The sequence below is a fragment of the Triturus cristatus genome, chromosome 7 (genome assembly GCF_964204655.1).
Source record: "Triturus cristatus chromosome 7, aTriCri1.1, whole genome shotgun sequence".
Lineage (NCBI taxonomy): Eukaryota > Metazoa > Chordata > Amphibia > Caudata > Salamandridae > Triturus > Triturus cristatus.
Genome location: NC_140590.1, coordinates 1,289,199,625 through 1,289,223,593, shown reverse-complemented (window position 1 = coordinate 1,289,223,593; position 23,969 = coordinate 1,289,199,625). Strand labels below are relative to the sequence as shown.

Below are 23,969 nucleotides of genomic sequence, written 5' to 3'. Positions count from 1 at the left end.
TTACATGTATATACAAACGCAGGGCAGAAAACCTCATTTTCCCATGAAAGCCCAACTCATGTAGAACTTTGTGAACTTTAGATATCAACTGTAGTTTTTACGAGGAATATGTAAAGGTTACTAATAAAACAAGCATTTGCAATGCATTAGGTCTTGCATTTTTTAGAGTTAGAGCTATTGAGGTTGTAAATGTCAATGTCTTTTAGCTATGTGATTTGGTTTGGAGTGTAGTGGATGTTTGAATAGAGACACATCTGCAGCACTGCCTAGAGGACTTACAATGAGGAATTATCAGCGGGGCCAGAGAAGCAGCTGCAGCACTGGCTAGAGGACGACGAATGAGGAATTACCAGTGAGACTAGATAAGCAGCTGCAGCACTGCCTAGAGGACTTACAATGAGGAATTACCAACGGGGCCAGAGAAGCAGCTGCAGTACTGGCTAGAGGACGAAGAATGAGGAATTACCAGTGAGACTAGATAAGCAGCCGCAGCACTGCCTAGAGGACTTAGAATGAGGAATTGGCACCTTATACCATACTTTCAATTAGAACCTCATTACCACATGTTACATAACCTCCAAGAAAAATTTCACAGCCCATTAACCACCAGAAGAAACATTCTTTTACACCGCATAGCAAAGAAATGAAAAGGAACAATTACGATTTTGCACCAAGCTAACAACCTGCCGTTATTTAATAGAATTATTTTTCTGGAACAGCATTGTTCTCCTTTTATCTGCTATGTTTTAGAGATCTTCCCCTGTGCAACAGGGCCAGGCCTTTGCGAAAGTAAGTGCAGTTTAAAAAAAATGGCATAACCTCGAAGATCATCATTCCTCATTGTTGGACTTGGCCCTTTTCCCAGAAATTTTTCGCTTTTCTGTGGAACCAAATGTGGAAATGTAAAGATTGAATGTGTGCAGACTGCGTTTCCCCATTTTAAAAATATAACTTAAAATGGATGCCAAAGCTGTGTGGTTGTGCCGTTTGACTGAGCTGGGTTGACAGTCTAGGCGTTATTTCCCAGCAACCCCAGCTTTTGGAGGGAATCCTGGCACCCAGGGTGCTCTACCCCTCCCCCTAGGCCAGTTAGAGCCAGTTTCCCCAGACGCTTCTAGAAGCTTCTGGCACTGTCTGGAAGGTGGGGTGAGGGGCGTCTAAAGGGAGGAGCTGGGTTGCCATGCAGTCAGTCAGAGGGTGGACCTGGGAGAGAGGGGACCTGCTGCCAGGGGTTACCGCCACATAGGCCTGTGTGCTGGGCCCTGAGCCTACCTACCCCCCCCCTACTGTCCACAGGGCGAGGGAAAGATATAGTTGGGGCAACGCAAACCTGGAGAAGCCCTCGCAGGAGTTTTAGGCGGTAGGATCAGTCAGGGACCTATGCCTCTGAAGGTGACAGGGTTTAGGCACTGCCCTTTAAGTGAGTGAGGGATCCTGAACTACCCACTGATCTGGCCCGGCGAGAGGAGAATCCAGGGACGACAGGCAGAGACTGAGTAGTCCGCCTGCAGCCACCAACGCAACTTCCCCCCCCTCAAGAAACCCTCAATCAAGGGGCAGGGACCAGGAAACGCTATCTACAAGCTCCCTGGAAGGAGAGCGCTATTCCCCAGCTCCCTGGAAGGAGAGCGCTAAATCTGGGGAGCGCTACACTGAAACGGATGGTGCTCGGCTGGTGAGTGTGGTAACCCAGCTGCCTGATGCCCCTGGAGCTGAGGAGGCTGCCTAGCGCCTGGGAAGCGCCCGTGCTACGGCCCCAGTAGCGCTGTTTGGAGGGAAGGACTGGTTCACGTGGAAGCGCCGCGTGGGGGCCACCCCGGAACGCCTACAAAGCCAGCGGGAGGCCACCCCGTGACTCGGGCACATTTGAACGTATGTAAAGCGGAGCGGGAGCCCACCCCGCGTGTGTGCCGCCTGTGAATGCTGTGTACAGCGGGTGCCTACCCCGCGTAATGGCGGCGCGTTACCTGCTGTGTACCTAAGCGGGTGCCCACCCCGCACTTTGCCGCCGCCGAAATCACCGCCGCGGCCCAGGGAGAGCCGCCGCGGCTTCAGTGAAGGCCGTGCTAGGCCTGAGGCACGCGAGCAGGTGTTGCCCGGCAACCAGGGCGCCGGCCGTGTCAGTGGCCGCGCCCCCGGGAAGCCGCGACAGGATTGGCTGACGGGCTCAGGCCCGAGAAGAAGAACGAGGAGCCGGCGAGAAGAGGAGCTGCGGCCCGGGGGTCTCTCCATGCACTGAGGAGAGCCCCCGGTGCAGCCGAAGTCGTCGTGAGCCTCGCGGGCTCCGTGTTGCCGCCCCGGGTCCCAGGAGGGGGCCCGGGTGAAGCGGGAGGAAGCGCGGATGTGGTCGGGGCTCTCCTGCGCTGAAGAGAGCCCCGTGGGGTTAGCAGAGAGGCGGAAGGTCAGGGGGGCCCGAGGCGCATTGTCGGCGCCTGCCCCCACCGCCCGTGTGAAGGCCAAGAGGTCCGGAAAGAGCGGGGGACAGTCGAGGCACGCCTCGGTGCCTGCCCCCGCCAGGAGAGTGCCGGTGAGTGCTGCCCGGGTGAAGCCGGCGCGAGGTGTCGTCTAGCAACCTCGATTGCAGGGAGGAGGCGAAACGCGCACACCGGAAGCCCTCGAGCGTCCAGGAGGAGGGCAGAAGAGGCCGAGAGCCACACCGGAGCAGGCCGAAGAGTCCTGGTGAGTGGGGCCACTGAGGAGTGGGGGGAGTGTCGGGGCACGTTGCCGGTGCTCGCCCCCAGGGTCCGTTATCTTCCGTGGGGCCTTGGTCCGCGCTTGCCTTGGTGGGGAGGGGCTAAGTCGGGGCACATAGTCGGTGCCCGCCCCGGTGAATGCCCGGAGGGCCCCGTGGGGCCCATACTTACTGTAGGGACACCCCCTGCCTTCCAGGTCCTGGCAGGGACCTCCACCTCGCCAGAACTGGCTGGACTCGGTACAGCTGCCCCGACTGGCAGTGGGCAGCTGCCACGTGTGCCTAATCGGCCCGGGGAACTCTTCAGTAAGCCGGTGAGGGGGAAGATAATGCCGAGGGATAGGGGGTGAATTCGGGGTACATTGCCGGTGCCCGCCCCCAGTGTCCCTTCCTCATCACAACCTGGGATGCCCTGACCTACTGGACTGCCGGGGACTATAATTAAATGCATTTCTGGCCTAATGTTATGCTATGTGCAGCGCCAGATTTACAGGCCATGTTTGAAGCGCTATTGATTGGCAAGAAGCAGCGCTATGTTCATATGTCCTGGTTTTAAGGCGCTATTGAATTGATATGGGCAGCGCTAGGGTAAATGCCTGATTTAAAATGCGATTCAATTGCCCCATGCAGCGCTATGCTTAGTTGCCATGCCCTGCGCGCTAAGGCCTTGTTTTAACGCGCTATCGCCGTGAAAGGTGCAGCGCTATCTTTGAATGTCCTGTGCTTAAGTGCTATGTTAATGGTTATGTCTAAATGCCAGGTTAATGTATTGATGCTCTGCCTAACCTAATTTCCTGCCTCAGGGGATGCCCGGGACGGTCATGTTTATTGTGATGCTGTGAGGTTTCCTTTACAGGTGTTCCGGCCGAATGTCTCATGTCATGCCCTGATGTATTTTATTGCAGGATCAATGTGGATGGATGGGAGCTTTATTTCTCACGTACAATTATTTTATCTGTAAATCGCAATGATTCCGGCAGGGGCCCGATTGGCCCTGCCCTGTACATAATTCCCCCCTGTAAATTGGAACCGAGCGCCAGTTGGCGCAGTGTAGAGATTACCTGACACCTAGTGGTTTTGACAATACAAAAGTTATTTCTACCGAAACTGGTGTAGTGTCTCTTTTTGTAGTGTGCCTTGTGTGTCGCATGTGTGTACTGCGTGGATGCTTTGCACATTTCCTCTGGAGTTTGGCCCGCCCGCTCTGCACCACGCTACCCGATTCCAACATTGGTGGCAGCGGTGGGATAGGACTTGTGTTTGCGCAGTACCGCAGCGACCACGGGTTGCACTGCAAACTGAGTGTGTAATGTAATCTCAGGTTTTGGGGAATTATTGTTTTTTCCATAATTGTGATTTCCTCCTGGAAGTGTTTTTAAATTGTGTCCCCTTGTTGCACTGTGGGTGGTGTGTCCTGGGTGTACTTTGCCAGGATGGGGTTGACCTACAACGAAGGTGATCTTGGGGAGTACACGGAGCAGGAAGTGATTTATTTCTGCAGGGAGAGAGGGATACCCCCAGTAGGCAACACACGCAGGAAGCTATTTCTCTATGAGGCCCTCAAGAGGGGGGAACCCTTAGAGATTGGTGGGGACCTGTCAGATTACCCCTCCGCATATTTAAAGGGTGGATTTAGTGGAGACCCGGAGGAGGACCTCCAGTGTAGGGAGGACTCCGAGAGTGAGGGGGCCCAGTCCATAACCCAGGAGGGAGGTGACACTGACGAGGAGGAGGAAGATGACCGGGGGGAGACGCCAGTAGCGAGTGAGGACACCAGAGTTAGGGAGTCCCGCGCTGGGTCCAGACCCGGGGGCACTGCCCCGTCCCTTTCCCTGTCCCCAGAAGAGTGGATAGATAGGAGGGAAGGAAGGGAGCATCAGTTGGCGCTGGAAAAGCTCAAGGTGGAGCTAGCGCGGCTGAGTGTGCAGGAGAAGAGGCTAGAGACGGAGAAGGTCCTAGCGCAGGAGAGGATGGCGGAGGCAGAGAGGGCCTTTGCCAGGGAGAGACCAGCTCGGGAGGGTAGGTTGTCCCCTGAGAGTGGTTTTTGTGGTCTGGATTCACCAGTAAGGGTGGGATCCAGTGGTGGCAGCGAGAGTGGATCCAATGTAGGGTGTCCCACTCCCAGAGCCCAGGAGACGGTGCCTGATTCCCAGGAAGAGGGGGACAGGTTAGAGTTCAGGGGCAGGGGAAAACTGTCCCACCAGTCCTGGGGGGAGTTTGTGGAGGTGTGTGGGACTGCATTGGAGGATTGGGTGGTGAGGAGTGCAGTGAATGAGTGGGAAGGGCTGTGCCAGGTACTCATCCGGGAGCACATGCTCAGAAATTGTTCCCCCAGGTTGCGTCACCACCTAGTACAGTGTGGGTTCTCCGACCCAAGGGAGCTTGCACAGGAGGCAGACCTCTGGGTGAGAGCCAGGGTGTCTGAGGAGGCATTGGGGAGTGACCCTGAAGAGGGTGGTGCAGGGATCTTCCAACCCATCGAGGTGGGAGAGGTGGCGAATAGCCCAGCTAGGTCCCCGGGAAAAGAGAGGGTTGTAGGGCCTCACGACCTATCCATAGGAAGGAGTGAGACGGGGAGGTGTCCCGAGGTGCCCCAACCGCAGTCTCAGGGCCTGGAGAGTTCCGTAAGGGAGCCCCAGGTTGGGAGCCTAGGCTGTCCTGATGTGCCGCCCGGTGAGGGGGAGCCCCTAGTGTTAGGAGGACCCGGGGCATCTGTAATTAGAGCTCCTGAGGTTCTGGGGTTGGCCCAGTTGCAGGGTTTAGATCCTGGGCTGGGATGCCAGGTTCAGGGGTTGCCTGACCTGGCGGGTGGGGCATCTGTTACCAGTGTCCCCCCAGAATTGACTTCCAGGGGTACTTCTCCAGGTGGGAGGGGGCGGAACTCTGGAAGGGGGTGCAGAGGGAGGAAGGTCTCACCTCGGGCACCGGCTCAGCCACAGGGCTTAGATCCTGGGTTGGGAGGCCAGGGATGAGTACTGCCTGACCTGGCGGGTGGGACATCTGTTAGCAGTGTCCCCCCAGAATTGTCTTCCAGGGGTGCTACTCCCGTTGGGAGGGTGCGGAACTCTGGGAGGGGGTGCAGGGGGAGGGAGGTCTTACCCCTGGCACCGGTGCAGCCTCAGGGTTTAGACCCTAGGCTGGGGAACCAGTTGAAGGGTCAAGGCCCTGGACTGGGGAGAGAGTGGTGGTCTGAGGGTGCCTCGCATGGGAGTAGGGTGAGGAACCCCAGAAGGAGAGGTAGGGGGAGGAGAGCCTCGCCCCTGAGGGCTGGTCAGCCTGAGGGTGCGGACCCCAGGTGGGAGGACCAGTGGCAGTTCGGAACTGAAAGGAGGAGGAGGAGAGTGGTCAACGGGTACTACGGGCCTGGGGTTACTGCCCCCCACTCTGTGAGACCGCAAGGGCCAGAGACATCTGGGTGGCCTAGGGGCCAGTCCTGGCCACAACCAGCTAGGGGACCCCCGGGTGGTGGCTCAGTCGGTCGAGGAAGGTTTGAGAGAGGGAACCTTCGGGTTCCAGAGTGGAGGAGAACCTGCGGGTGCTCCTGCAGTTGCGGGCCTGCGTCCACCTTTTCTCGCCCTAAGCAGGGAAGCCCATCAAGGCATTGATCGGTCTACCCTGGCTTTTGGCTGGAAGGGGGTTGTGTTGGACTTGGCCCTTTTCCCAGAAATTTTTCGCTTTTCTGTGGAACCAAATGTGGAAATGTAAAGATTGAATGTGTGCAGACTGCGTTTCCCCATTTTAAAAATATAACTTAAAATGGATGCCAAAGCTGTGTGGTTGTGCCGTTTGACTGAGCTGGGTTGACAGTCTAGGCGTTATTTCCCAGCAACCCCAGCTTTTGGAGGGAATCCTGGCACCCAGGGTGCTCTACCCCTCCCCCTAGGCCAGTTAGAGCCAGTTTCCCCAGACGCTTCTAGAAGCTTCTGGCACTGTCTGGAAGGTGGGGTGAGGGGCGTCTAAAGGGAGGAGCTGGGTTGCCATGCAGTCAGTCAGAGGGTGGACCTGGGAGAGAGGGGACCTGCTGCCAGGGGTTACCGCCACATAGACCTGTGTGCTGGGCCCTGAGCCTACCTACCCCCCCCCTACTGTCCACAGGGCGAGGGAAAGATATAGTTGGGGCAACGCAAACCTGGAGAAGCCCTCGCAGGAGTTTTAGGCGGTAGGATCAGTCAGGGACCTATGCCTCTGAAGGTGACAGGGTTTAGGCACTGCCCTTTAAGTGAGTGAGGGATCCTGAACTACCCACTGATCTGGCCCGGCGAGAGGAGAATCCAGGGACGACAGGCAGAGACTGAGTAGTCCGCCTGCAGCCACCAACGCAACTTCCCCCCCCTCAAGAAACCCTCAATCAAGGGGCAGGGACCAGGAAACGCTATCTACAAGCTCCCTGGAAGGAGAGCGCTATTCCCCAGCTCCCTGGAAGGAGAGCGCTAAATCTGGGGAGCGCTACACTGAAACGGATGGTGCTCGGCTGGTGAGTGTGGTAACCCAGCTGCCTGATGCCCCTGGAGCTGAGGAGGCTGCCTAGCGCCTGGGAAGCGCCCGTGCTACGGCCCCAGTAGCGCTGTTTGGAGGGAAGGACTGGTTCACGTGGAAGCGCCGCGTGGGGGCCACCCCGGAACGCCTACAAAGCCAGCGGGAGGCCACCCCGTGACTCGGGCACATTTGAACGTATGTAAAGCGGAGCGGGAGCCCACCCCGCGTGTGTGCCGCCTGTGAATGCTGTGTACAGCGGGTGCCTACCCCGCGTAATGGCGGCGCGTTACCTGCTGTGTACCTAAGCGGGTGCCCACCCCGCACTTTGCCGCCGCCGAAATCACCGCCGCGGCCCAGGGAGAGCCGCCGCGGCTTCAGTGAAGGCCGTGCTAGGCCTGAGGCACGCGAGCAGGTGTTGCCCGGCAACCAGGGCGCCGGCCGTGTCAGTGGCCGCGCCCCCGGGAAGCCGCGACAGGATTGGCTGACGGGCTCAGGCCCGAGAAGAAGAACGAGGAGCCGGCGAGAAGAGGAGCTGCGGCCCGGGGGTCTCTCCATGCACTGAGGAGAGCCCCCGGTGCAGCCGAAGTCGTCGTGAGCCTCGCGGGCTCCGTGTTGCCGCCCCGGGTCCCAGGAGGGGGCCCGGGTGAAGCGGGAGGAAGCGCGGATGTGGTCGGGGCTCTCCTGCGCTGAAGAGAGCCCCGTGGGGTTAGCAGAGAGGCGGAAGGTCAGGGGGGCCCGAGGCGCATTGTCGGCGCCTGCCCCCACCGCCCGTGTGAAGGCCAAGAGGTCCGGAAAGAGCGGGGGACAGTCGAGGCACGCCTCGGTGCCTGCCCCCGCCAGGAGAGTGCCGGTGAGTGCTGCCCGGGTGAAGCCGGCGCGAGGTGTCGTCTAGCAACCTCGATTGCAGGGAGGAGGCGAAACGCGCACACCGGAAGCCCTCGAGCGTCCAGGAGGAGGGCAGAAGAGGCCGAGAGCCACACCGGAGCAGGCCGAAGAGTCCTGGTGAGTGGGGCCACTGAGGAGTGGGGGGAGTGTCGGGGCACGTTGCCGGTGCTCGCCCCCAGGGTCCGTTATCTTCCGTGGGGCCTTGGTCCGCGCTTGCCTTGGTGGGGAGGGGCTAAGTCGGGGCACATAGTCGGTGCCCGCCCCGGTGAATGCCCGGAGGGCCCCGTGGGGCCCATACTTACTGTAGGGACACCCCCTGCCTTCCAGGTCCTGGCAGGGACCTCCACCTCGCCAGAACTGGCTGGACTCGGTACAGCTGCCCCGACTGGCAGTGGGCAGCTGCCACGTGTGCCTAATCGGCCCGGGGAACTCTTCAGTAAGCCGGTGAGGGGGAAGATAATGCCGAGGGATAGGGGGTGAATTCGGGGTACATTGCCGGTGCCCGCCCCCAGTGTCCCTTCCTCATCACAACCTGGGATGCCCTGACCTACTGGACTGCCGGGGACTATAATTAAATGCATTTCTGGCCTAATGTTATGCTATGTGCAGCGCCAGATTTACAGGCCATGTTTGAAGCGCTATTGATTGGCAAGAAGCAGCGCTATGTTCATATGTCCTGGTTTTAAGGCGCTATTGAATTGATATGGGCAGCGCTAGGGTAAATGCCTGATTTAAAATGCGATTCAATTGCCCCATGCAGCGCTATGCTTAGTTGCCATGCCCTGCGCGCTAAGGCCTTGTTTTAACGCGCTATCGCCGTGACAGGTGCAGCGCTATCTTTGAATGTCCTGTGCTTAAGTGCTATGTTAATGGTTATGTCTAAATGCCAGGTTAATGTATTGATGCTCTGCCTAACCTAATTTCCTGCCTCAGGGGATGCCCGGGACGGTCATGTTTATTGTGATGCTGTGAGGTTTCCTTTACAGGTGTTCCGGCCGAATGTCTCATGTCATGCCCTGATGTATTTTATTGCAGGATCAATGTGGATGGATGGGAGCTTTATTTCTCACGTACAATTATTTTATCTGTAAATCGCAATGATTCCGGCAGGGGCCCGATTGGCCCTGCCCTGTACATAATTCCCCCCTGTAAATTGGAACCGAGCGCCAGTTGGCGCAGTGTAGAGATTACCTGACACCTAGTGGTTTTGACAATACAAAAGTTATTTCTACCGAAACTGGTGTAGTGTCTCTTTTTGTAGTGTGCCTTGTGTGTCGCATGTGTGTACTGCGTGGATGCTTTGCACATTTCCTCTGGAGTTTGGCCCGCCCGCTCTGCACCACGCTACCCGATTCCAACACTCATACATAAGAAAAATACTTCAACTACCTTTTTCCTCCTTTAGACATGACCCAGAACCACTACATCACCAGACAGAATGAGTCCCCAAATCATATAACTATTTAAGGCAAGCCTCCACCTATCTAAAAAATTTTTTAAAAAACACGGTGAGATCTCAGCAGTGTACTCCAATTGCCTCTGACAACAAGCAGCCACCTACTCCAATTCAGTGCCACCAGTCCTAAAAAAGCACCAGCATTTTGCACTGAATCACCTTGTCAACAAAATGTCCAATTGTGATCCCTGAGAAGGGCACAGTGAACACTGACAGGTCAACAACTACAGAAGAAAGAAAGGATTTGATTGTGGCAAGGATTAAGTCTGGGAGATCATGTGAAGAGAATAACGTGAAAAGACTGCAACTCCCACCATTGCTTGGTAGTACGGAAGCACGCTGCTGGCATGATGAAGTATGTGGATAGCTGTTTAGTTACCGAAAGGAAAGATTTCCTACTTCTTACATTTAAACACACAGCCAGCAAGACAACAAAAAATAACAAACTAGTCCACAGAGAGCTAGAAAATGCTCAAATAACAGGACTGAAAATGATGGCCTGAAAGGAGGAGGAAGAGGACCAGTCAATCCTGGACAAGACTAAACATGGGCTGCAGGAGAGAGAAGTAAAACACTAGGAGCAGCGGAGCAGGCAGTCGCACTATATAAAAAAAACTGCAACACAATTATGCAGTGGAAAATGAATTTTGAACCGAGCACAGAATGTCTGAGAGGGAAAATGAAGAGGCTTCGGTCCCTGCCACACAACGCAGGAAGTGGGGGCTGAGGTAAGAGATGAAAAATTGATCATTTATTACAGCGGAAACAAATATTATTATTAATAAGTGCCATAATGTTTACATTTACATTTTATTACTGTAAAATTAAAAGGCACACTTCCTTTAATTAGCAGTCACCCAGACCGGTAGCTGTGAATAAAGCATATCATTTATGATTACAATTTGAAGTGAGAGGGTGGAGGACAGGCAAAAGGAAGGAGAATGGAGAAAGGAGGTGGAGTGACAGGACTCCATGATGGGCTTTGCCATTGGGAGACTGACCTCTCTGCCAACAAAAGGAAATTCCAGGTGGTATCATATTCAGACATCCGCCTCCAGCAGAATGCAAAGCTCCCAAGAAAACATGGCTTGGCTGAGAAATAAACTTGAGAGCTAGGAGAGGACAATCTTGTGAGGGTCCCTCTCTTAATAATCCCAGCACTTGTTCACAAATAATGTCTTCCATTCCCTAATCTGCCACAACGAAGCACCCACATTCTTACAATGTAACACATTTTCTGCCCCGCCTTTCTGACCCTTAGTACCCTACCAGGCCCTTTTGGAAGCCTGAGCATTAGTGCTACAATGAGTGAAAAATGTGTTCAAGTCCATGTTGGAATCATTTGAAAAGTGCAAAATGCTCTGCTCCTATGGGCAGTCACATCAAGTATCACTTGGTGGCTTTCCGATAGTGGGACGGGTTGGGAGACTACCTTTGGAATCCCCAACTCTAAATGTGTTGGATGAACCAAGAGTTGGGCCGGATCCGTGTTACCACCCAGCTCTAAATGAGGACCTTTGTGAGGCAAGTGTAAACTTCTATACTCACAATCCATTTTAAAGTCATGTACCGCTTCATTAACTTATTTAAACAGAACTAGGTGGGTTGACCATCCTAGCTGTCCAGACAGAGGACAGACGTTAGAGTGATCCCTGATTCGCTTTCTTTTGAACCTGCTCTACTAATACAGATTCTGTTTGCCCGACTCTTACCTTGGAAAACCCAGCTTCATTAGACGAATGGCTTCTGCGTGGTCCTTTGCTGTCCAGAATGTTCTTGGTCACTTTCAGCTCACGGGACTTGCTTGGCACATACCCGTCCTTTAGGGAGATCAGGATAGGATTGGCATTCTTACCGGCAAGCCACTCGTCTGCGTCCATGGCAGGGTCTGGGCCTACTGCATCAGGATAGAGGTCCTCTTGGAAAAGGTCTGACTGAAGAAAGCAAAAAAAGACAACATGAGCTTAGATACTAGTAGAAAGAATCACACATCTTTACCAGAGTATCCTAGTACTTTCCTGTGACATAGCTGTTTAAGTACTGGGACGCAGAGAGTTCATCTGAGATACCTCAACTTTGACATGCAGCTCTTACTTCTATTCTATTACTAAGATCTTAACACATCTGACAATGCACCACAATCCCAACTTACAGCACCAGCTGCAATGCCAGTACTAGAACCCACACACAACTCTACCAGTGCACTACAATCCTGACCTGCAGCTTTCAATGGTCTGGGCTCAGTGCAGCTCAGTGAAAGCCCCATCCTGATCTACAGAAATCCATGCTCTTCTAGAACTAGGTGCCTTCCACTTTTCAGGTAGGGCCTATCACTTGTGTCCAAGCCTCCCTTTGTTAAGCACTGAAAGCTGCGCACAAACCGGGCAATACAATACTGACCTGTATAATCACATATTGTTCCAGTACTAAGACCCACATACACCTGCACCAATGCAACTCAATATTGACCTTCAGCGCACCTGGATATACCAGCACGGAGACCCATGCACATCTCTGCCAATGAAACTTAGATCTGCAGCCAGGACATTCATCCAGTTCTGCCAATGCACATCATTCACGACCAGCAGCTCCCACCTCGGGTTTCAGTACTCAGCAGTCATCAGTAGAGTGTCAGTTCTATTCACTGGGCCATCAGTGTTCCACAGCTTTCTGGCTGCGTTACAAGAACGGAAATTCACACCTATGTTGAGGGAAGCTATTTTTGGCCCAGAGTACCTACTATCGACCAATATGCCCTTGTGAGCTAAATTGCTTAAGGGGAAGCACTAACTCAGCTGTACTAGTAGCTAGAAGCAAAGTTCAGTTCTGTTAAACCAACGCAGCAGCCCAGCTACCCATGTACTGGGAAACCCACACAACCAATCAATAGCAGCACCTTCAAGACCTGTAGCAACCTGGGTCGGACTGGGATAGAAAATATGCCAAGGCACCAAAATAAAAGTAGTTGCTACCTATTTTTTTACGTCTCTCATTTCTATAAATAAAGTTGGAAAGTGATTCTTTTCCTTCAGAGGAGCCTATTTGTAAGGCCCTTGTAGTGTTTTCAACAACTGACTTATCTTGTTCGAACTGATCACCGAACTTGATTATATGGACTCTTAATATTTGACTGTATGTCCTGAAGATGGTCAGACGGATGATTCTGCCACAACAGACCGAAACGTCGACTGTTGCATCTATTTTCCTAGCATTTGTTGCTTCTGAGGAATTGTTGTCTATTGTTTTAGATTCATTTTCTCTCCATATATTCATTTGGAATAGATGTGTACACTCATGATTTTAAGGTTCTTTTATGTACCCTCCATCATCGTGTTTTATTGTTTCTGAATGTACCCTATACATTTTTGTTTACATTAAAATTGTGTATTTTTGAAAAAAAGATATACCCGTGTTCTTTAAGTGTTCAGTTGAATATTCATGAAATGAACAACTTAATTGATGTCTAGATTCACTCAAGGTTGAGTTACCAATTGGAGCCTGACACCTAAATAATGAGTTTATTCAAAATTTGACTAAGATTAACAAATGAAATCCCTTGCAGGCATTGTTACTTATTACTAGGTATTAAAGGTAGCATGTACTTGTGCTTTCCGCAGGTAACTTTTGTTTTAATGTCAGGAAAATTAACAGTAACAACCCCACGAACAGCCCAAAAAACCCAGCCCATACACTGGCCTGTCAGACCAGCCAGTCAGGCACTGCTGATTGTCCTGTACGCAAGTCCGACCCAGGTAGCAACCCTCTGTATTCTAGCTTTCGGACCAACATACAACTTTTCTGATAGAGGTCTGATTATAAGTCACTGGTGAGTTCCTTACCTTCCTCGGCACTGTCATTGCAATTGGTTCACATTTCCTCTCGTGTAATTTGTAAAATCTAGAAGAATAAAATGGGATAAGATTAAAAGGCAGCATCCCTTCTTTTACAACGTCACTGGCACAACGGATGCAGGGAAAGCAACCAATGGGATCTTTCTCTGTAGCAAGGTGTTGAGCAACAATTTATGCACTGGTGTTAAGTTCCTGGCCCACCCTTGCTCGGATTGTGCCAGGGTAGCAGTATCTATGCTGTTTTTTATGCTGGATGGAATCTCTTAATGGGCATTGTGGGTTGTTGATGTCAGAAGTGGGATCCCAGGGCCGAAGGAAGGTAACTTACCTGGCTATCTCACACTTGTTGACCTCCAGGCCCCTCTTCGGCATGTATCCCATACCCCGCTGTGACTCCTTGCTGCTGTACATGGACAAGTAGTGCACATAAGGGGCTTCGTCCGTGATCTCAAAGTATCGTATGCTACTGTCGCCCTACGAGGCAAGCAAAGGTTTCATTGGTCGCTGTTATTTTGGAGGCCATAAGATAGTCAAGGAACTTCAAGTGAATCAGCAGTGCCATCTATCATCCAACCAATAGCATAACGTTTGCATTCAATGTCTTGCTTCGGACCCCTGATGAGGATTTCACAATCTAAACACCATTTACCTTGCAGCCCCCATACCATGTACTGACAATAATGTGTGAATGCAGGCGGAAACCTTTATTTTCTCTTTTACTTTATGACTCTCAGATCCTCTTTCGCCTTAAGTACCTACTTCATTTGTGTTAGATTGCATTATCACTATGCTCCCCGGTACAAGGCACCTTTCACCATATGATACTTCCAGACCATCACAGTCTAACTAAAGAGGCAAACCTCTGTATCCCTTCACCAGCTTGTCTAGCTGACACAGTGTCTTGTTGCCTTCTACTCCTTAGATATATCAATGATGCAACATCATGCTTTGCGTACAGTACGTCTGTGTGGCTTCATAGCAGCGATCTCTGCCTTTTGTATGCTGCTCTCTGTGCACTACGGACATTGCTGTTTCAGCACCTTGTTCAGCCTCTTCTCCTATCATTTGATTTTACAGAGAGTACCCCTTGCATGCTGCTCCATGGTCAGTGAACAAACACCACATTATTCCTACACCTTGTGCTGGCTCCAGCACACCGTCCAAGCTTTCACTATGTTAACAGTGACCTTGTGCACAAAGCACTTTGCTATTTCGACTCCTTCTGCTTCCTCAAGTACTTCTATCAATGTATAACGGACTTAATGTCACTCTGTGCATCCATTTGTATACCATCTGCTACCTCATATATCGCGAGGTGCTTGTGTTATATAAAAATGTCAAATCACTAAATAAATATGTGTACATAGTGCTCACTGAGCTAGGGCTGACCTTCTCTGATGGTGTGCTGAGAACTGGGCTGTTCCCACTCAGTGAGCTCCCATCAGAGATTCAGCTAGGGTTTACCTGAACTAGCTCTAACCTCTATGCGTTAACTACCACTCTGCTCATGCACATGCAGGGCCTCTCAGACCTCACGGTTTCACTGAATTAGCTTTTTCTTGGGTGCGCTGACCACTGTGCTCCTTACCGCGGTTTTTCACTGTGTTCTGTGCCACTGCTACAGCAGGAAGGCGACTGCATGTCTCCCCTCTACACTTCATGCACCGTCCTGCCCTGCCTTCTGTAATGCGGCTGGCCTCACATGTTTGAGTGCATATGAGTCTAGATACCGATGGCATCCCATGCAGGTACGAAGGAAACCAACCCAAGCGTGACCACTTTAGCAACAAGACCGATCATATAGCTCTACAAAACTGGACCTGAGAATCCATAGCACGCTGTATCGATGGCCATGTTGTTGAGTATTTTATTGGTAATGTCAGAGCAAATATTTGTACAAATGCCAGCTAAGTCATTATCATTAGTCAAAGGTCCATAGCGAGCTCCCATTTAATGCTTTTACTCACTGCTGTAATGGGGAGTTACATTAAGTGGCAGAAGTAATCAATGCATTCAAAGGTATCTATCGTCCAGCTTTTTCACATCATAATATCATATGCAAACCAAAATCTATTATTAATAGTACCATTTGGCAAGCTAAAGCTGTTCCTTACTCACAAAACGCAGCAGAGTTAATTTTAGATAAGATCAATGAACTGTGGATGCTACAGGATGTTAAACTTTAAGTAATGTTTCATCCTGAAATACACACCCTTGCGGTTGTGCCACAACCTCGCCTTACGGTAACTGTAAGTCACAATGTGTAGTTTCTCTAGGGCCGGCTTTAGAGCCGGTGGTGCCCTGTGTGAGTGACAATCTTTTTTGGCACCCCCCAATGACCTCCTTCTCCACAGATTCCCTCACTACCACTTTCCAACATTGCCCCTCATCTCTCCATAGTCCCTCTCACATACCTTTCATTTGTTTTATGGCCCCATCAAACCAGTGTAGGATGTCAGAGAACTTTACATCACACACACATTATACAGAGACAATGAATCATACATGTGTAAATCAGCCTATAAGAATTGTTATATAAGCCAACAAGGTAGGAGTCACATGTCACTCATACTAGTAGGCAGTATATTTTGAAAGTGTTTGGTCTGGAGAAGCACAAATAGAGAATTTAAAATGTAACAAAGTGGATGGGCTCGGTTTTACTAATAAGAATGCAATTCTACCCATCAAGCACTTTCTAGCAGCATTAGGATAATGAAAGATTGGGGAAAAAACCTAACGTTCTAACCTATATCATGCAGTCTGCATGCAGCTCTTAAATTACAGTTCAAAAGTCACTGTGCTATAGATGGATTATGAACCTCAAGTTACAAAGGGATCTCTATGACAAAAACACTAATCTACTGAGCTATCCACATAAAATTTAGTTCAGTAATCTGCATGGCACATGTTCTTTGCAGCAGGCATGGTTAACCCTCTGTGCTGCATTGTGCTGAGTTACAACTGTCATTAGAAAAAACAACGATCTCTCTCCAGCAGGAACATTGATTTCCAGAACTATCTTGGCATTTCTATTGTTACCTGGAAACTGCTAGAGACACAAGTAACTCTGCAGTGCGTGCCTTTAAACCCATGATTTATTTCTAAACTCAGCGCCACTTCCTCCAACCCCATGAACTCAGCGCCAGGTGTGGCTGCACCAGTCGCACTGTCCTAGACCCAGCCCTGCATTTCTCTGTCCTGTCATCTTACCATTCGGTGAATGTTGTCAAACACTATGAATTCCCAACTGCAGTGAGTCTCCATCTCAAATTCTTGTAGTAGAGTGGCCTTATCATGAAGTTCCGGACAGACCTTTTGGGCTTGGTCACTGCATCTGTGGTCTAAGAATCTACCCAAAGACATGTCTTCCTCTGTCTCAGCATCAACAATCGAAGGTGATTAATTCTTCCTTGTTCCCTCAGTCAGGCCAATGATCAGATGGAATTTCTTCTGCACCGATCCTCTAAGTCAGCCATTTTTACTGCTTTCCTCCTCCATTTAGACTTCAGAGTTTTGATGCCTCTGGTGTGCACATCAGTTCTCTCTTCAGTTGGTGAAGCTCCAAATGTATGCTCCTGCTTTCTAGATGGATAGATTGTCTGCAACAGTGTGTGGTTTAACACTTTAGTTCCTGCCCATGTTTACTCTGTTGTATATATTTAAGGTGCCTGTAATGTAGCCTTACTTACTAGTATCAATAACTAGTATGTGTGTGGACGTTGTACCAACTCTGCACAAGGGAGCAGCCAGAAGAACTAAATACCCCAACTTTGAACTATAGACCTGCCAGTCAGTGAGTGAGTGAAGCGTAAGAAGAATTTAGGAGTCTATCTAGATCATTCTTTATCTATGCAAGATCCAGGAGCTTCTACTTCAGGCACCTATTTCTATACTTTGAGGCTACCAAGGAGTGTGTTCCATCTCCTCCCTTTATAAGCAGGCAAGTCCCTGATTCAAGCCTTGGTAATCAGTTGTCTTGACTACTGTAATGCCCTTCTAGCAGCAGCAAACAAATCCGTACTGAACAGGTTGCAAGTGGTTCAGAACACGGCAGGGCAGCTGGCCCTCAATATGCTGCCTAGAACAGCTTCTCTCCCGCTACTAAGACGTCTCCACTGATTTCCTATTCATAAAAGAATTACATTTAAGATTCTGCTGCTTGGTCCATAAAGCACTTAATAACAGAGGCCCTAATTATTTGGTGGAGAAACTTACACGCTATCTACCGAGCAGATCTCTGCGTTCGGGGGAGAAGGTCCTTCTTACCGTTCCTCGGTTCAACAAACTTCGCTCTGGTGGCAAAACTTTCTCATACCTTGCCCCCACGATATTGGAACTCACTCTATTCACTTACATAAATGTTCTAATTTCCTAAATTTCAGGAAAATCCTGAAAACTGAACTTTCTAACAACTGATCCTGCTTCCTAGCTTTCCTACATCCACTCGCAGCGTGGAGATACCCCTTTGGGGTTGAGTCCTGCGCTCTATAAGCTCTTTCATTCATCCATTCATTCATCCTGTTAATTGCAAGGAAGTTCCCCATGAATTGTTCCAGTACCAAAAGTTTGCTCCTTTTCTTCTACCTTTTTCTTTATTCCTTTCTATTTTTCCCTCCTTTCTATTTTTCTTTCATTCTTTAGAACCTACATTTCCTCCTGCTGTTTTTGCTTCCATTTTTCTTTCCTGCTTTGCGCTCTTTTATTTCCTCCCTCTTTCGCACTCTCAATCCATTTCTCTCTGTAACCATGTTTGGTTCTTTTGCCACTTCTTCGCCCCACCACACAAGAGTGTCCTGTTACTTCCTTTCTGTATATTTATCGGCTTCTGCTTCTGTCTTGTGACCTCAAGTCACAGTTCAAAGGTAGGAAGAGCCATAATACCCAAGTGAATCTGTCCATCTGACAACCCTGCTCACGCTAGTATAGTGGGTGATTCACTACGCCCTTGACTTTGCACTTTAGGCGATAACTCGTCACAAGCGAATGTGGTTATCTGTCAGGGTATTTCCACCTCCATTCAGAGAGCTCCAGCACATCTCGTGAAATATGAAGGAGATATCAGTTAGTGATACCTAGGGTACAATTCTGTAATCATCAATCAGCTGGTGCCATCACCATTCATGCATGCAATTTTTGAGTGGCCATTGTGTTTTAATCCAGTGTTCCCAGTACAGGACCCTCATTTAGTTCCGTAAATAAACCACAGAATCCACCCAGTCTTGTATTATGATTTGTGTAGGTCCCTGATGCTACTCTATGCATCTTTCAGAATAATATGTTTACTATTCTCATATATTCCAATATAAATGTTAATTCATCTTGGGCCCATGTTTCACTTCATCTTGGGCATGTTTATGTTGGTCATTACTCTTTAAGATGCCCAGTGGCATACTTTGTCTCAGAAGTGGCACTGCCTTAAAGTCGGGGCCCCCTTCGTTTATGATGGTCGTTCACTAGTGCTGCAGAAACTTTGCAGAGCTCTCACGCAATCATCTCCTCAGGCTGGGGCAATGAGGCAAGCCCCTCACATCAGCTACAGTGAACCCTGAAGCTCATGAGCTAGCCAAAAATGGCACCCTCCAAAGGTTTCATGCAGTGAGAGCATAAACACGGCTCACGTCTCCCTGCCAGTTCCCTGTACCCAATCTACCAAGGGAACTCGGACAACAGAAAAGGAGCCAGATGCTGAGGACACCAGCGCCACTGTTTGGTCATCGGAGTGATGTGTCCATCGCCTCTCTCATTCACAACGGCGCATGCAAGGCAGTCTCCACCTCATCAGCACTCCCTGTAGTGTCGCGGTCTAGTTGACGCGCACTACGTCAGGACGGCAATGCGCGTAGCGGCCATATTGGACGCTACTGCGCATGCGCGATAATTAGCGTGGCGCGAGAGACGGCGATCGGAGCGTGTTGCCCGGCACTCTCTCGGAGAAGAGTTATATTTGTTAATAAAGGCATCTACATCCCTTATAAGGCCTCCTGCAGGTCATTGGGGGAAGAGCAGCAAGCAGACACTGCCCTTAGCATCATTACAGTGGCGACGAGGCTGGGCTGGTGAGAACCCTGCGTGGACCAGGAGGAAGGTGCCCCCAACTTGCCTCAGGGAGGAGTACCCACAAAGAGGGACGTCACCCCACGCGGTAAGAGGACCGAGGGGGTCGAGGACAGACGCCTACGCACCGGGAGAGCGCGGCAGTGGCAGACAGACGCCAGAGAGTGGCACGTGGGCAGTGAAGGTGCCGGCCACGAAGCGGAGGAACAGCGCAGGCGGACCGCAGGACGGCAGTGGAGACCCTGGCGGAATCGGGTGACGACGGCGCAGGCAGCTCGAACGCAGTCCCAGGTACCCGAAGAAGGGGAGTGGGGACAGACGCGCCAGGTAGCCCAAGGAAACAAGCGGAAGCCAAAATGAGTGCACAGCCATCAGCTTTAACGACGCCGATCCCGTTCCTTCCACGTCCGGGAGAACCCCAAATGAAGTGGGAAGACTGGAGGGAGTACTTCAAAAACTACCTAGAAGCGCTGGAAGATGAGAACGAGGAGGCGTTCTCCAGTGCCAGGAGGAAGAGGATACTCTTACACAATCTGGTACCAGAAGGAATACGGGTGTTTCAAAACCTCACACCGGTCGCCAGACAGGTAGGGGACACGGACGTGTTCTCACACGCCATTGAAGACTTGGACAACCACTATCGGCCTGCAGTGTGCACCTCTATCGACCGCTACAATTTCCAGCAGAGGAAGCAAGAAGCGGGGGAAACAATAGACGACTACGTGGCGGCGCTGCGAAAACTTGCGATAACGTGCAAGTATGGAGGGTTACAGGAAGAATTCATCAAGGACCAAATCGTAATGCATACGACAAGCAAGACAGTGCAAGATAAACTGTGGGCGCGTGGGGATGCGATGCTGAAAGACGTGATCGCCATAGTGAAAAGGGCGGAACTGACCAAGCACTGTGCGGAGGCGGCAAAGAGAGACCCAGCCCCCAGACTCACTGTCAATAAGGTGGACGACGCGGACCAGCACGGATGAGGAAAACCGGCGCCGGGGGAGTACAGAGGAACCCCCAAAGGGAAGGCCAAACCAGGACAGACATGGAAGCAAGAAAAGGGAGAATCGGTGAGGTGCTACAGATGCGGAAGCTCGAGCCACGCAGCGCACGACAAACGGTGCCCCGCCTTCAGAGCCAAGTGTGCGTTCTGCGGCCTGGTTGGTCATTACGAGAAAGTGTGCCGAAGGAAAGGGAGACAGCACGCGGTGAAATTTGTGGCGCAAGACGCAGGAGAAGAAGCAGAAGGTCTGGAGGAAGACGAGGAAGTCCTGTGTGTGGAGGACCAGGTGCTGGGCATCGATGGGAGGAGAACGCGCAAGCCCCAGTGTGACGTGATCATTGGAGGAGTAGGCATCACCATCGTGGCGGATTCAGGGTCTCCCTACACGATCGTCCAAAGATCGGTGTGGAACGAGAGATTCAGACCCACATGGGGCACACAGCTAGAATCCCCCGACATTCGACCGGTCACCTACACAGGGGAACCCATCCCGATGGTAGGGTTCAAGAAGCTGCTGTGCCAGTTCAAAGAGCGAAGCGCCCACTGCAAACTGTACGTCGCGGAGAAGGGGCCGTCAGTCCTGGGCTGGATGGACCAAGGAGAGTTGGGAGTACAGCTGAATCCAGGAGAGGACACCCAGGTGATGGTGACCCTGGACGGAGAGGAGTCGACGGCGGAGAAATGGCGGAGTGGACACCCGAAGGTTTTTGGCGGGAAAATCGGGAAACTCGAGAAGTTCTCCCACAAGATCGTCCTTAAAGAAAACGCCCGTCCGGTAGCGCACAAAGTAAGGAACATATCGATTGCGGTGAGAGAGGCGGTACAACAGGAACTCCACCGACTGGAAGACGGGGGAATCATCGAACCCATCGACAGCGCGGAGTGGTTGGCGCCTCTGGTAGTGGCCATGAAACCGTCAGGCAAGGTGCGTCTATGTGTGGACCTCAGAGAGTTAAACAAGTGCATCGTGGTAGAAAAATTCCCCTTACCACGCATAGAGGAAATGTTGGCCCGCACGAAAGGCGTGAAATGGTTCTCCACCATCGACCTGCAATCGGCATACCACCAGGTAGTGCTGCATCCTACGAGCAAGAAACTGACATCATTCATCGCGCCGTTTGGCTGCTACCAGTTCTGCCGCATGCCCTTCGGTCTAGCCTCGGCAGCAGCGGTGTTCCAGAAGCTGATGGCCCGCCTATTCAAGGACATCGAGGGAGTGCAATACTTCCAGGATGACATCCTAGTGATGGGGACTGAGCTGGAAGACCATGACAAGAAACTGGCAGCGGTATTGAAGATCCTGGAGGAAAACGGCCTGGCGGCAGAGTGGGAGAAATGTCACTTCGGGATGACATCAGTCACATACCTGGGGCATGAGATAGGAGCGCAGGGGATAACACCGAAGAAAGGGAACGTGAAGGCCATCTGCGACGCACCTCCGCCCACCTCCAAGGAAGAAGTACGGTCATTTTTAGGAATGGCGAAATACTATAGCAAGTTCGTCCACCACTTCGCCATGAAAACTCACCACATGAGGCAACTCACGAGGGACAAGACGGCGTTTGTATGGACCGAAGAGACGCAGGATGAGTTTGACACGGTGAAACGGGAAATTAGCCAAGCGATCCCGCTGCATGGGTACGATCCTCAGGGGCGGTCCATATTGATGACGGACGCGAGTGACAAAGGGTTAGGAGCGGTGCTCATGCAAGAACGACCAGAAGGAGGGACGGAGACGATCAGCTTCGCGTCCAGGACGTTGACGTCGTCGGAACAAAAGTTCAGTGTGATCGAGAAGGAGATGCTGGCTATGGTATGGGCCATGGCGAAGTACCGTCAGTTCCTGTGGGGCACCAGATTTCAGGTGAAGACGGATCACAAGCCCCTAGTGAAGGTTTTGACATCTGATGGTCATGCCAGTGCCACTCCCCGGATTGCGAAAATGACGCTGAAACTCCTGGAGTATCGGTACGACGTGGAGTACATACCGGGCTCGAGAAACAAGATAGCGGACTACCTCAGCAGGGCGTCAGCGATGGACAGTGCCTCCAATGGCACGGAAGACGAAGACGAGATGGTAGCCCTGACAGACGACCCGGAAAAAGCCATCAGCAGGCAGGAGTGGAAAGACGCGTATGCGGCGGATGAAGATATGGACGACATCAAGATGTACATTGTACGAGGGTGGCCAGAACGGAGACGACAAAGACCCAAAGTCCGGCAGTTCTACGAGGTCAGAGAAGAGCTGTCGGTGGGGAACGACGGGGTGTTCGTTTACAGAGGCAACAGAGTGGTACCACCGGAGAACATAGTACCGGATCTGCTATCCATACTACATGAAGGACACCTGGGAATCGTGAAGACGAAGGCCAGGACTAAACAAACGTACTGGTGGCCAGGAATGGACATGCAAGTAGAGAGGCACGTGAGAGACTGCGTGCAGTGCCAAGGAGCGGACAAGATACTGAAGCCTATGAGACCACCCTTAGGGAAGTTCACGAATCCCAGTAACCCATGGGAAGAGGTCGCAGTGGACATCTTAGGGCCTATACTGGACGATCAGGGGATCCCCAAATACCTCTGTGCGTTAGTAGACAAGTACTCGAAGTGGCCAGAAGTACACATCAACGAGATCATGGACACGGACGAAATACTGCGCTTCCTCAAGGCAGTGTTCCTCAGGGAAGGCATACCCAGGACCATAATCAGTGACAATGGCCCCCAATTCACCTCGGACAAATGGGTCACGTTTGCAAACAGGAATGGCATTCTACTTCGGCACACCTCGATATATCATCCGGCCAGCAACGGACAAGTATAAAGGTTCAACAGGGTGCTTATGGGCTCCATACAAGCGGCCATCACGAGGGGCAAAGACTGGGAGAAAGAAGTGCAAAGCACGATATGGGCATACCGTATCACCCCCACCGGTACGGGGTACAGTCCTTTCCAGATCCTACGAGGAAGGCAACCCTTCACCAGAGACAATGTTGCTTGGCAGGAGAAGACCATCACCAGCAAATGGTCTCCGGCGGTGGTGCAACACAACCTGGAGAAGGCACAACGCATTTATACGGAACACTACAACCGCAACAAGAGGGTGAAGGAGACGGCGTTGGAAAAAGGGGAGTGGGTCAGAGTGAAGCTGGCAGTCCTGAAGCGGAAGGGAGAAAGCAAGTACTCCCCACCCCTAAGAGTAGAAGAGGTGTACGACCGGGCAGCGTTGCTCAGCGACGGAAACGTGTGGTCTCACGATCGCATGGCCAAGTGCAACAAAATCATACAATGGCCCCGGGAGGACACGGAAGGGGAAACCCCGACGGAAGGGCCGACAAGGGACGCAGGTACGTCCAAAAGAGAGTGCGGAGAGAACATGAGCGAAGAGCAGGAGAGAGAGAGAGACACACCGGACGGATGGTCCCCAGGGGAAAGGACCCGGGAAGACGGTGAGAAAGGAGAGAGAGAGGGCCAGGGCACTCCGGAAGGAACTAACGGGGGCCTGGTCGCAGAAGGAGGCCGAGAAGGACATTCCACACCGGTAAGACACACCGG

At 51.6% G+C, this 23,969-nt stretch overlaps 1 protein-coding gene across 1 annotated transcript in view; it reads right to left on the bottom strand.

The window, feature by feature from the left end:
- Window positions 1-23,969, bottom strand: part of LOC146811907 (coronin-1A-like) — a 190,891-nt gene that overhangs the window by 3,326 nt on the left and 163,596 nt on the right. The window contains exons 8-10 of the mRNA XM_085618864.1: window positions 13,689-13,834; window positions 13,349-13,406; window positions 11,222-11,443 (exon numbers count right to left, since the gene is read on the bottom strand). Of these exons, the coding sequence (XP_085474990.1) occupies window positions 11,222-11,443; window positions 13,349-13,406; window positions 13,689-13,834 (426 nt within the window). The remainder of the gene's footprint in view (window positions 1-11,221; window positions 11,444-13,348; window positions 13,407-13,688; window positions 13,835-23,969) is intronic.